The 13,046-nt window shown below is 40.9% G+C and overlaps 1 protein-coding gene across 3 annotated transcripts; it reads left to right on the top strand.

Moving 5' to 3' along the window:
- Nucleotides 1–246: 246 nt before the first annotated feature.
- dhcr7 (7-dehydrocholesterol reductase) lies at nucleotides 247–9,005 on the top strand. Of its 3 annotated transcripts, XM_073464503.1 has the most exons (9): nucleotides 258–312; nucleotides 1,227–1,338; nucleotides 4,874–5,096; nucleotides 5,183–5,273; nucleotides 5,424–5,637; nucleotides 5,807–6,011; nucleotides 6,454–6,585; nucleotides 6,896–7,391; nucleotides 7,701–7,772. In XM_073464503.1, the coding sequence occupies exons 1-8, from the start codon at nucleotides 309–311 to the stop codon at nucleotides 7,358–7,360; spliced, it is 1,446 nt and encodes a 481-aa protein (XP_073320604.1). In that variant the 5' UTR covers nucleotides 258–308; the 3' UTR covers nucleotides 7,361–7,391; nucleotides 7,701–7,772. The 3 variants fall into 3 exon arrangements, with proteins under 3 accessions (XP_073320605.1, XP_073320604.1, XP_073320603.1); XM_073464504.1 differs by having other exon boundaries at nucleotides 247–312; nucleotides 1,230–1,338; nucleotides 6,896–9,005; XM_073464502.1 differs by having other exon boundaries at nucleotides 6,896–9,005.
- Nucleotides 9,006–13,046: the final 4,041 nt, after the last annotated feature.

Here is a 13,046-nt window from a genome sequence, read left to right as displayed (position 1 = left end):
CACAGTAGATAACGGTCACAGCTGTTTCATAATGCTGCCTGCTCAGCGCTTACTTTGACGCCCATTCAACCACTGGAGAGTTTATCAGGTGCTGGTGGCTCCAGTTAGCACTGTCCAATCAAATGCCGGTTCACTCCACAGGCCCGCCTTTTAACTGAAACCATTGGTTACATTTTAATACGTGATGGCGTTATGGGCGGAGTCTGGGGGCCAGCAAGTTTTGTCCAGCGGTGACATGATAGCAGCACCTGGTCGAGGAGGACACACGAGCCGACTCCTTCGCTCTCTCTCCGACGGTACAGTTATCTATGGGTGAGTGTACAATAGCGCATCTATAACAAGATTTTAATCCAGTATAACGTCCAGTTTACGTCAAATGATGTCCATAATGCCGGCGTGTTATTTAAGACAGGATATTTGGTGGTTAAGCTACCATTGTTTGAGGAGCTCGCAACAACTTAGCATCAGGGCAGAAGGCACCTGCAGGAGACAACAACTGCGATAATTCAGTTCCGTAAATACATCAATTCAGAAAAGACTGGGATGTTTCGATTTGTGGAGGTTGGTTGTGCAACGGTGGCTCACTTCACTTCCCTCCCTTCATCAGTCTGTGGGCCAAAGTGCTGGAAAACATGCTAACATGGACAAAACAGAAACAGGCATTGAGCCCACTATTCTATAGTTCGTGTAGCTTTTGCAGAACTGGCGTTACCTCTGCTAAAAGAAAGTGTGTGCGCGCGCGTGAGAGAGAGGGAGAGGGGGCGAGAGAGATTTGCAGTTACAGAGAACAACACTTTCTCTTTGATTTAAATAAATGTGTTGGCATCATTAGTGTATCCACAGCCTGCTGTACGTGCTAGCTTTATCAGGCTGACCTCCATTCAGTGCTGTTTGTTATCTCACATTTCCAAGGACATGCACTTTAATTCGCCCAGTTACCTCATTATCTGTTCATAAAAGTTTGGCTTGTGGAACTAAGCTACATAATTTGACCTGTGGTGACCCTTTGGAGCTTTTATTACAACAGACCACACAAAAAGACACCAAATCCAAAAGTGATAAAAGAGGGAAATAATATATCTTTTGTTAGTTTGTACCATTACCCACTGCTCCTATGTTTGGTTACTGCCATTGTATGTTGCACTGTCTTTAAAGGACTGTGGTAGTGTACAAAGCACAGTATGCCACTGCACCACTGATCCTAACCTGATAACCTGATCCTTCAGCAGAAACTAATGGTACAGCGGGCATGGAGGCCACCAGGAGACGTACCCAGCCCAGTGTCAATGGGAAAACGTCTGAACAGAGTGAGGAGCCAGCACAGTGGGGGAGAGCATGGTAAGCTCATACTATGTCACAGGTTGCTAAAGGCCATTTTCTCATGTAATTCACTTGACTCCGTTACAAGTTTATACAGAGTTAAGCATGCCTTGGACCTGAAAATTCAAACCTAAACCTAACTTACTCAAAAAGTCATGTTAAAAAGTACATTGAGATTGAAGAGAATAACTTTAGATTGGCCTACTATGTAGAGTTAAAGTTCTGGAATCACATGTTAAACAAATCCATGTAATTAATGATAGAGTGAGCAGGTTCGACCCAATCATCTTGGTGTCATCTCTTTTGGGATTATAGCATAATTATGATTACCAGATCATCATGATTACATGATGTGATGATCTCAATCTAGTTATCCTCCCAACACACAGTGATGTCATGATACAGCGAGAGAGAAACTGCATCTGACTGCATCAAGTTTAATGTAATTCCGACAAATAATATTTTCTAATTAATACTTAGCTATTTGCGAAATAATATTGTTTAATGTTGCTTGAACATTGCAGGATAGTGCATAATAGCCTGCCTCACTTGAAGTTTGATGTTTTTTTCTTTTGAATCTTACAACACAGTGGTTTAATGTAGAAGCACTATGTAGAATGGTCTTGGAGCAGCAGTAGCTCAGTCCATGGGGACGTGGCTTGGGGACCTGAGGGTGGGCAGTTCATACAAACCAGTCAGTCTGGCAACTGGAGAGGTGCCAATTCAATTGCTGGGCACTGCTGGGTTGCCCTTGAGCAAGGCACCAGATCCTGACGTCCTTAGAGCAGCTGACTACAGGGCAGCCCCCTCACTCTGAAATCTCTCTATGCAGTGCATGTGTATCAGTACTGTTTGTGCATGTGTGTGTATTTTGGGCCTGTGTGTGCAAAAAAAATTATAAAATAAGAACAGAGTGAAAAAATTTAATTTCCATGAAAGGGATTAATAAAGTATGTGTTAATCAAATCAAATCAAATCAGTTTTATTTATATAGCCTAAAATCCCAATCACATTGCCTCAGCAGGCCTTACAAACTGTACAGCGAAGGACATCCTCTGTCCTTGCCATATTGAGAAAAAAAAAAACTTTTAACAGGGAGAAAAGATGGAAGAAACCTCAGGAACAGCCACAGAGGAAGGATCAGACATGCAATAGATGTCGCATGTACAGAATGGAACAACAAAATCACAATTTACTAATTGCATTGACAGAATAACGGATACACTGAGCAGGCGACTGAGCAGGCAGAGGCATCGCCAAGTGGTGCCAAGCCCACACAACCTCCTCTCCACTGTGGTGACCTGGAAGAGGGCAGGCCACACAAGATAATTAGCAGTAAAAAAAGAAAACATCAGACTGAAGAGGCATCAAATTTTACAGAAATACAGATATAAGGAGATAGTAAAACAGAGGAGAGCAATGATCCAGCGGAGCTGTCAGTATGTGAGACAGCAGGAGCCAGGAGAGGTAGATGTTCCCAAGGGCCTGTGGTCCATCAGAAGGGAGCCTGAATGAAAAGAGAGGAGGAGGAGGAGGAGGAGGAGGAGGAGGAAGCTGTAGAGTGGACAGTGATAGAGCGACACAGGTTGCAGCTTGTGGGAACAGAAAACAAAAACAAAAGTTGGAAAAATGCAATGGTGGTAATCAGAATAAACAGATTGTTTCTCATTAGCAGGACAGTGTGAATTCTAATACTATAGATAGGCCAGCATAAATGTTCAGAAGGTTTAAGTCAGAGGTTAGAGAAGGGACATGTAAACTTAACAAACACAGATGCAGCTGATCACCCTTATTAAAGGGCCATCATATTCAGCATGTTGACTCTCTGACACAGTTAAATGAACCAGGGCCCTCAGTATGCTAGTAGTTACATCTGTGCTTTAACTGCTCTTTAAGTAAAACAATACACAAACGCAATTTTTAATTGTATTTATTTTACATTTCATTTCTAGTTGGACTTTGAATTTAAATTATGAGCAAAGGATATCCATACAGAGGATGCTCTGAGCACTCTAAAACTGGAACTGTGAATATCCAAATCACCATTTCTGATTCAATGTATGAAAGCACCCATATTTATGGCTAAACAATCACACAGAATCCAGCATTTAGGCAGCTTCCCACAGAACTTTGTTTAGAACGTAACTGCTGTGACACAATCACTCTGTAGCCTAATAGTGTGTGAACAAACGGCAGCCAACACATTCTGCACAGTATGCCTCTAAATTAAGATTTAATAATAATAAAAAGCATCATCTTCCACCTCAGGCATCAGCGCTATAACCTACGTGTGGCAGCTAAGTGGGTAATGACCATTTTCACAGATTAATTTTGAAAGGCCAACGACCAGTGTGCAAATGCTACTAAACAGCCTTGTCCAATCTGGTAATTTTGTTGCTCACTCACATACTCACTCGGACAAATGTGATTGTAGGGCTGGCCCCACTGTTGCGGTCCAGCTGAAAAAAAGGAGAGACAGTAGAGTGAAGAAACGCAGCTGAAACACCTCCTGTTTGGACTGTACGTTTGGATACTGTTCACATCTATGCCTGTACCTCTTTTTGGTCCCTAATCTCTCTGTAACAATAAAAATGTAATTTCAGTTTTCAAAAGCAAGTCCAGACTTTTCAGACGCAGCCAGTGACTTGGTCTTCGCTAACACTAGTAACAAAGCTCTGCTAATGTCCACCAAGACAGTGATAAAAGCCAAATGATCGCCAACAACAACCTATCCAACTAGCTAATTAATTATCTAAAAATGTCAATGAAGTTGCCGGTGCCTCACTTAAAGTCTCCTTGTCAATGGTCTCTCTATGTCCTTCATAGTGTTTTATTTTAATAATGTGACAAGACTAACAAAATGATGTACTGTAGAGCACCCAATGAGGGACATATGCATTCTAACTGTGTATTTGTCAAAGGTGTATTGCAGCATACAGAGCATACCAAACAGTTGGTCTTATTCAATGCCACATAAATGGTCAGTATTAAGCATAATAATGTACACATACACATACACATAATGTAGAAAGTACAAAATTAGTTTGAATATGGCAAATAACAGCGAAATGTGTTTAAAAAAAACAAGGAGGCAAAGTTCATTGTCACGACTGATCTAAGTTGTTTAACGTGAAAAAGTTGCTCACAGTAACGAAACATTTCCTATTTGAAAAAGAACTTTTCAAAGCCCAAACTTTCCTGTTTGAGATATGCAATGTGAATATCGCCTTTCAAGACTTAAGCAGGGGTTTGTTTAAAAGTCATACATGGAAATTAAAAAGAAACTGTCAGACTAAAGGAGAAATTTACTGGGAAAAAGTTATTCTGGGTTATTTTGATTTTGTAATCTTATCCTGTAACACTTACTTTGACTCTCTAGTAACATTTGACACATTATGACCCCACACTATACATTTAGAGGACTTTGAGTTGTGAGTTCATGCGAATAATATATTCTCATTGTTTTTCCATAAAATACACAATGTTCTAATCACAGCTTGATTCTGCTGTCATGTCCTCATACTGTATCTGTGTATATTTGATTCATTTTCAGGGAGGTGGACTGGTTTTCCCTGATCTCTGTGTTTGGCCTCCTTTGCTTTGCCCCTTTCATTGTCTTCTACTTTGTGATGGCCTGTGATCAGTACCAGTGCTCCGTCAGCCAGCCTCTGTTTGAGTTGCTCCGAGGAGAGACCTCACTGCTCTCCATCTGGGCCCAGACAGCCTCCTTCACCTGGTCAGCTGCCAAGCTATACACCATCTGGGTGGCCTTCCAGGTAAGAACAAGTATAAGAGTAAGGCAGAAGAGTTAATCTATTGTCTTTGCAAATGTAAGCAAGTTACAGGTTGTTTTGTCCCTCAGGCGTTCCTGTATATGTGTGTTCCTGACGTCACTCATAAGTTTATTCCTGGCTATGTTGGCGGAGTGCAGGATGGAGCACTAACCCCTGCTGGTAATTAACACACACACCCAAGCTCATCAGTCCACAGCCATTGTTTTATTAAAATGTCCAGTGTAACACCAATGTGGCTCAGTGCTTGTGGAGGATGTTCACTCTGAACTCTGTAACAAAACCATTTTGTGTCCCCATCCACTCCTGTAGGCCTCATTAACAAGTACCAGATCAACGGGCTGCAGTGTTGGCTCATCACTCATGCTCTGTGGTATGCCAATGCCCACTTTTTCCACTGGTTTTCTCCCACCATCATCTTCGACAACTGGATCCCCCTGATGTGGTGTGCTAACATACTGGGCTACGCTGTGGCCACCTTTGCGTTCATAAAGGCATACCTTTTCCCCACAAACTCTGAGGACTGGTGAGTACTAATAACAGGATGACAATTCATTGGAGCAGATTTCTACAGCAGACATGTTTTCTATGTCTGGAAAGTACTTATAATATCTAAAGATTAACTAGTTCTTTACTAGTAATTAGTACACAACTGTATCAACTTGTTTTCTTCCACCTTTTTTGTGATTCTACAGTAAGTTCACAGGGAACCTCTTCTACGACTACATGATGGGCATTGAGTTCAACCCACGCATTGGCGAGTGGTTTGACTTCAAGCTTTTCTTTAACGGTCGGCCCGGCATCATAGCCTGGACTCTGATCAACCTGTCCTACATGGCCAAGCAGCAGGAACTGTATGGCCATGTCACCAACTCCATGATCCTGGTCAATGTACTGCAGGTAAGGAGGAAGAAGTGTGTGTGTGTGTGTGTGTGTGTGTGTGTGTGTGTGTGTGTGTGTGTGTGTGTGTGTGTGTGTGTGTGTGTGTGGTATATCTTTAAATACTCTTAAGAAGGATTCTTCCACATCTAAGCCTATTTATGTGAAAGATACTTAACTCAATTCACATTTAAAAATAAAATAACATTTTCCAATTAAGATTTTTAGTGGAATGATGAAATGTCAATTCTTGAAATCTTGAGATATATCTTTGAATTTGTGTCTGGTCTCAGTAAACGTGTAAATCTGTGCTAAATGTTATGTGTATGTGAGTGGGCTTGTGTTTGAGTAACAAGCTGCATGGTGTGTAAAATGCCTACTACCTGGGTCACAGTTTACAGGATTTACAGTTTAAGAGTTATAATAATTACTGGAAGCTTGTGTCATTTGTGTTTTCTTGTAGGCCATTTATGTGTTGGATTTCTTTTGGAATGAGGCCTGGTACCTGAAGACCATCGATATCTGCCATGACCACTTTGGATGGTATCTGGGCTGGGGTGACTGTGTCTGGCTGCCCTACCTCTACACACTGCAGGTAACAAACATACGCATGCTAACACGCAGACACACCTCTCTGATATCAGGAAAATTGTTTTCATATATTTTAAAGTTGAGTAATATCACAATGCAAAAATGTCTGTAACCAACTTAACCAAATGATTGTAACCTTTTTCTCCTATTAAGCTCTAAAAGAAGTGTCTGAATGAAATTAAATTGTTAAAAAAAGAAATAAGTGTGTGAGTGTCTGTCATAGAGAAATTGTATACAAGTGTATGCTACACTCTAGCATAGTCTTTTAAGTAATTGGTTCATGTAAGTAAAGTAAATGTGTCTTGTGTCTCCAGGGTCTGTACCTGGTGTACCACCCAGTCCAGCTTTCAGATGCCCATGCCCTGGCTGTCCTCCTGCTTGGCCTTGTTGGTTACTATGTCTTCCGCTCCACTAACCACCAGAAGGACCTGTTCCGCCGTACTGAGGGCTCCTGCTCAATCTGGGGCCGCAAGCCAACGTACATTGAGTGCTTGTACCGCTCTGCTGACGGTGCTGTCCACCGCAGCAAGCTCATGACCTCAGGTTTCTGGGGAGTGGCCCGCCATTTCAATTATACTGGTGACCTGATGGGGTCACTGGCCTACTGTGCCGCCTGTGGCTTTGGCCACATGCTCCCATACTTTTACATAGTTTACATGACCATCCTGTTGGTGCACCGCTGTGTGCGCGATGAACACCGCTGCAGCAGCAAGTATGGCAAGGACTGGAAACGCTACACGGATGCGGTGCCTTACCGGCTGATTCCTGGGGTGTTTTAGAGAGGAGTGGGACAAGGGAGGGAGAGAGAAGGTGAGGGCAGCATTATGATAGATACTGAAATTATGAAATTGGATTGCAATAGCAAGATAAACATACGGTGTGTGACTGAATATGCGTGTGTTTTATACCTATCGAGAATACACCATGGCGATTCGTATGTATTTTTCTAATACATATATACACTGCTGCACACACATGCACACACATTTCTATACAGTTTATTATAATATCTCTCAGCCTCAGTAAAGGGAGTCGGATACACCAGTCTGCTGCTTTCTGTTGTGACCTGGTAAAATATTTTTTTTAAAAGTACAATAAATCCTTTATTGTACTTTATAGGTCAAGATTCCGCTGTCCACTTACATCTGAAGGAGAAAAATCATTCTTTTGAGGACAACAATGTAAACATCTTGTCCAGAGAAGACAGATGGTTTGAAAGAGGAGTAAAAGAATCCATCTATGTCAAACTGAAAGTTTGTTGGTGGCCTACAACATTACTTATCACCCACCTACAGTGCAGTACTGAGTTCCCTTCCCAGACAGCTTAACAACCATTCACACCTGGGCTCACCTTGCCCCGGCCTTCATATAGGTTATATGAAGGCCAGTTGGATCATCGACCCACAAGTGGCCCTAACGACTCTGAAACTCAGAGCTCACACGTGACCTTAAAAAGCCTGCAACTCTCCTCCAGTTAGTTAGAACTGAAGAAGCCTCTTGGATGAGAAGTGAAACGTCTTCAAGGAACTGAAACAAGTCCAGTTGCCGATGATACAGCTCTTAGAATTATATGAGCACAACTCGTAACACCTCAGTTCTGTAGTGGACCGCTCTCTTCGACTGTTCTACACAATGCTGTGACATTTCCATAATGCAGCTATGTATGGGTCATCCTGTAAATTCATTGGTTAATTTGTAAAAAGGAAAAACATCAGTGAGTTAGTTTGATAGTCATTTATCAAGAAAATACTAAAACATGGCTGACTTCTCATTTCTCAGTTTCTCAAATATGAGAATGATTTGTCTTTGTAAATTTAACACCTGTTGGGGTTTTTGTCACTTAGCACTCAGTCATCCTATGATGGGGCCTATTCATTGTTTTCAGCATTTTTAGACTTAATCAGTAATATAAAATGGATAGATTTATTCATCAGTATATACTATAATCTTTTGTTGGTGCCCTACTGGCTTAATAGACCAAATGTAATTGTATGCTCAACTGAAGAGACCAATGGCATAAAAAGTTATATCTTTGTATACAAGTTCTCTGAGGGCTATCATATGAGAGACTTAATATAATAAGGTAATTGCTTGCCTTGTTGGTGAGAATTTCCCTGGTTGTGGTTGAGAGCAGCATGTTTACATAAATCAGCCTGTTATAGACTATTAGAACTGCAGAAATTCCCAAACTTTAATAGCAACAGCACTTTCTGTTCTTTCTTATGTTTACTAAGCTAGTTGGATCATTGTTGATCATTGCTTTGTGTTCAACCAACATGTAGATGAAAGTATAGTCATGTTTGAGCTCTGTGTTGATAGAAATGTTTTTTCTGTCCAACGATTCCATTTGTTTTGTTTGTTTTTATTTCCTCATACCAGCACTGCCTTTCCTAAAGTCACAAAATAAATCCATTCTGCGTTTTCTATTCTTGTGATATTTGCCATTTTTGATGGTAGGTCAGAGTGCTCAAAAGGATACTGAATTAATCTGCCCATATGATCTTTAAAAACCTAGATATATTTGTGAATATGAGGGCCAAAGTAGCTAGCACCAAAGCTCTATAGCCAGGGTTGGGAGGGTTACTTTATAAACGTATTAGGATAAAGTTACTAATTACCTCTTGTAGTCAGTAGTGTAACTTGATTACTTTCATTACTTTTGGAATACCTCAATACCAAATAAAGGCTAATAGAGACTTGGGGAAAAAAATATAAAAAAAAGATGACTATTGTTTAATGTTAACATTGAGAAGACACACTATATGTTAATATTTGGTTTCACTCAAAACCAGACTGATGTTGTGTGAGACGTGCATCATAACAGACCAGTATATCATTCTTTATTTTCAAATTGTAATCCTGTGAGTAATCCTTTTATATACTAAATGTGTCCGTAATGTAATTCAATCTTGTTTTCTTTAATTTTACTGGAATACAGTCATGTTTTTTTGGTATCCTAATTATGTAATTTGGTTACATGTATTCTGTAACTCCCCAAGCTTACCTATAGCATAATAGTTATGAAAGGAAACTAACAGCAGCTCACACCACTGTACCCTAGATGTCATTTTTAATGTTCAACACTAGGGGGCAGCAAATGATGGCTGATCCCAGTTGTCGGATAGAGTTGACTTTCTATACTAGTGGGTTTACCTGAGAGTATAAATTCCACCTAATCACTCATGCAGCCCACTTCAACAGGAAGCGAACAGCACAAAACCTATTTGTAGCTCCCCTAACTATACATTTCATGTTTTTTTCTAAAGAGGTTTTAGTTATTCAGCCAATGCAGGTCCAAACCACTACATTATTCTCGTAATGCATTTACTTGTTTCTTATATACACCTAACATCTCAATCTCAATCAATCAACCATTATCTCAATTTTTAAGTCAGCAGTTGTGCACACCACATTTGACCAACTACAGGTCTTCCTTTGGCAACACATCATTAACTAGAGTCAGCTACAAAAATAGTATATACTGTATATAGCACAGAGACTCCCTCTTGTGGCAGTTGTTAGAAAACTGATAAGTAAGATGGGACAAAGGTGATTGAGGAAACACCAAAAATGGAGAGAAACTCTTTGGATACACTGAAAAACATTTTTGCTTATGAAGGTTGTGATATAATCAAAAGCTCCAGAACAACTTCAAAACTGGCCTTGTGGTGAGATTGCTATCTCAGATTCTGTTTGTAAGGCCAAAAGTAAACTTTAAATCTAGTCAGTTTAAAAGTTTTCAAACTAACATGGATTAAAAGTCTTTAAATTGCTTAGGGAAAAAAAGGAAATTGGAACATCTCAAGTCTATGCTGCCGAGTAAATTCATCTGCTGATGAAGATTACGTGACATGGCTCAAAGCTACAAGACAGCTGCTAAATGGATCTTGTGTTTAGACTTTTCTGAACAATATTGTCAGAGTATTTAAGGTTTTCTTCTGACAAAGGTGTTTCATCTGAAACTCTACAACACTACCTTGATATCACATCCAAAATATGTTTGTTTAAGGTGGATCGACATAGCAGGTGAAGACATCGCTGTTAATGATTTAACAGCTTGTTCTCAAGTGTTACAGTAATTTATCGGACCTGGCGGTCTATAATGCAATGTAAGCACAGGCCTGCTTCCTGAACCTCACCATCAGTAGGTCTCCTATCAGTGTAATGATACAAGTTATGGATGTAAATCAGTTATGATAATGGAAGAGTCATTGATTCCCCTTCCCTTTGTTCAAAGCTAATGCAATATACACCAGATTTATTGCATTGCATTACATGGAACCAAGTTACCTTTCATTCTTTTTTCAGGTTAATTGATTCTCAAATTATCCCTGAAGGCGAAAAGTGTGATTGAAGAGGCTCCACTGTACGATGGCCGAGTTCACTCCTAACCGAGTTGACAAATAGCTATCTGTGAAAGAGATGGAAATCTGAAGAAAGGGACGATCTTTTGTGACGACAATAAAAGCTAGACTATTGAATTTGCGAGTGGGGATCATGCACCCATCCATATAAATGTCCACTGTACACAATAACCATATTGTGGAAGCCCCCTCTTGCAGCTGCACATTCATCTGCAATGAGGGGCAGGTGGGGGTCAGGGAGGAATTCATAGCTGTAGTAAAGTGGGGAGTTCAAGTGAGTGGCATTGAGAATGAGAGGCAAAGAGAGAGTGAAAGACAGAGGGGGAGTAGTAGAATGCGATGTACAGAAAGCACAATGGGATATTTGGAGCTGGTGCCACTCCTCAGCCAATGCTGGCTTGATTTCCCTCAAGGCCAAATTAGTTTTTATTGGAAGTTTGGGGGGTAAGAGACTTGTGGTTGAGAGTCGTAATCCAGGAGGAAAGGGGCACCTCAGAGCGAGGAAAGTACATGATTTGTCAGCAAACTGCGGGCACCGACAATTCACATGTACTATAAAGTAGAGCAGACCTCTAAAGAGCATTCCAGATCACAGCAGGTCTAATAATCACATTGCGGTGGGTGTGGTTAGATAGAACGGCTGCTTGTGGTTGGTGGCAGAGGAGCAATTCCAGCCGTCATAATGTTTATTTTTTGTGCTTGGGTTTGATGGTTACATTTATTGCAAGTGTCTTTATTTAATTTCTTCATTCCGACAGCTCAGCAACAAAAGGTGTCTCTCAAGTCTTCCTTTTGTTTTTAGCCACGCCAGGCTCTGGGGATGGCAGCCTGTGCCCTCTGGTCCCTCAGAACAAAACATGGTGTTTACGTAAACAGACATTTCCAATATGCTGTCTTAATTGCTGTGGTGATTTCTCTTGCATTACGGTGTTATCACAGTGCCATCTGACTAAGATAGATAAGCATGGACACTAGCAATTCATTCACAACTTCAGACTATCAATTAAGTCATGAAAAAAAAAAGAACACTGCGTCATTACTTGGCCACTAGTGGGGGATTACAGGCTAACATTAGCAACCCGTGCTACTACTCTACCAGCCATCGACGTGGGGGAACAACAAAATTCAGGACTGTCCTGCACAAATCAGCAATAAAAAAGTAATTTTAACTAGCTAGCCAGTTAGCTACATCAGCAAATTAGTAGCAGTTGTTCTATGGTTGTTATAAAGAAAAGGATCATAACACATTGAAATGACAGGGAGTTCTCATAAGACTTGGTGTGTGCCTCTCAAAAACCATGTAGCCCCAACACTGCCCTTTTCCTCTATCCTGACAAGAATCGGGACACACTACCCATAGGCATAGATGCACAAAACAGGGGGGTATGGCTCAGAGGCAAGGGGTGTATTGAGATTGGTCTTATTTCAGCCCAACATCTCTGTTTCTCTCATGGTACATCTGTCTGACAACAAAAGCGATCACTCAAGTCTTCCGTTTGCTTTTTCTGCATGCTTCCACGAACCGTTCTTCCTTCCTTCCTCTTTTTTTTCACTGACCTTCGACCTCAAGCCTGGTCTGTCCTGTCAGCTAATGGAGTGATGAGACCAGACTGACCATCAGATAAAAAAGAGCTCCACAAGTTTGATGCTAAAGGTCAGGCCATGTGTTTAACAATGAAAGGCTTTAGGGCAAAGACAACCCCTAAGATGCTGTGACTGTTTAAATGGGTTTTGAAATCAGTGCTTCGGTCAGAGATCTGTTCCCTGTCAACCTCGTAGCAACTTGAACTGTATGGCTCCAGACCAGAGGCATCGGTCTTAGACTGAAGCCAGACAACACGTCCCGCCTAAACTCTAAAAGTTCCTCCATTGTGTTCTTCCAGACATATAGAAACAGGTCTTAAATTGAGAAAAAGGGTCCGCCAAAATAAGCTGACAGGATCCCACGCCTACATTTTAGGCTTGACTCCTTGTAAATCACACAGAGAGTTGAATTAAAAAAGGATTAGGAGCCGAGAAAGAATTAGAGGGATTAAAAAGGATTCCCAGGCTGCGCTACAAATCCATAGCTGATGTGGTAAAAATGATTGGCTGTAGATGC

The sequence above is a fragment of the Pagrus major genome, chromosome 4 (assembly GCF_040436345.1).
Source record: "Pagrus major chromosome 4, Pma_NU_1.0".
In the NCBI taxonomy this organism is placed as follows: Eukaryota; Metazoa; Chordata; class Actinopteri; order Spariformes; family Sparidae; genus Pagrus; species Pagrus major.
This window is presented reverse-complemented; position numbering and strand designations above follow the sequence as displayed.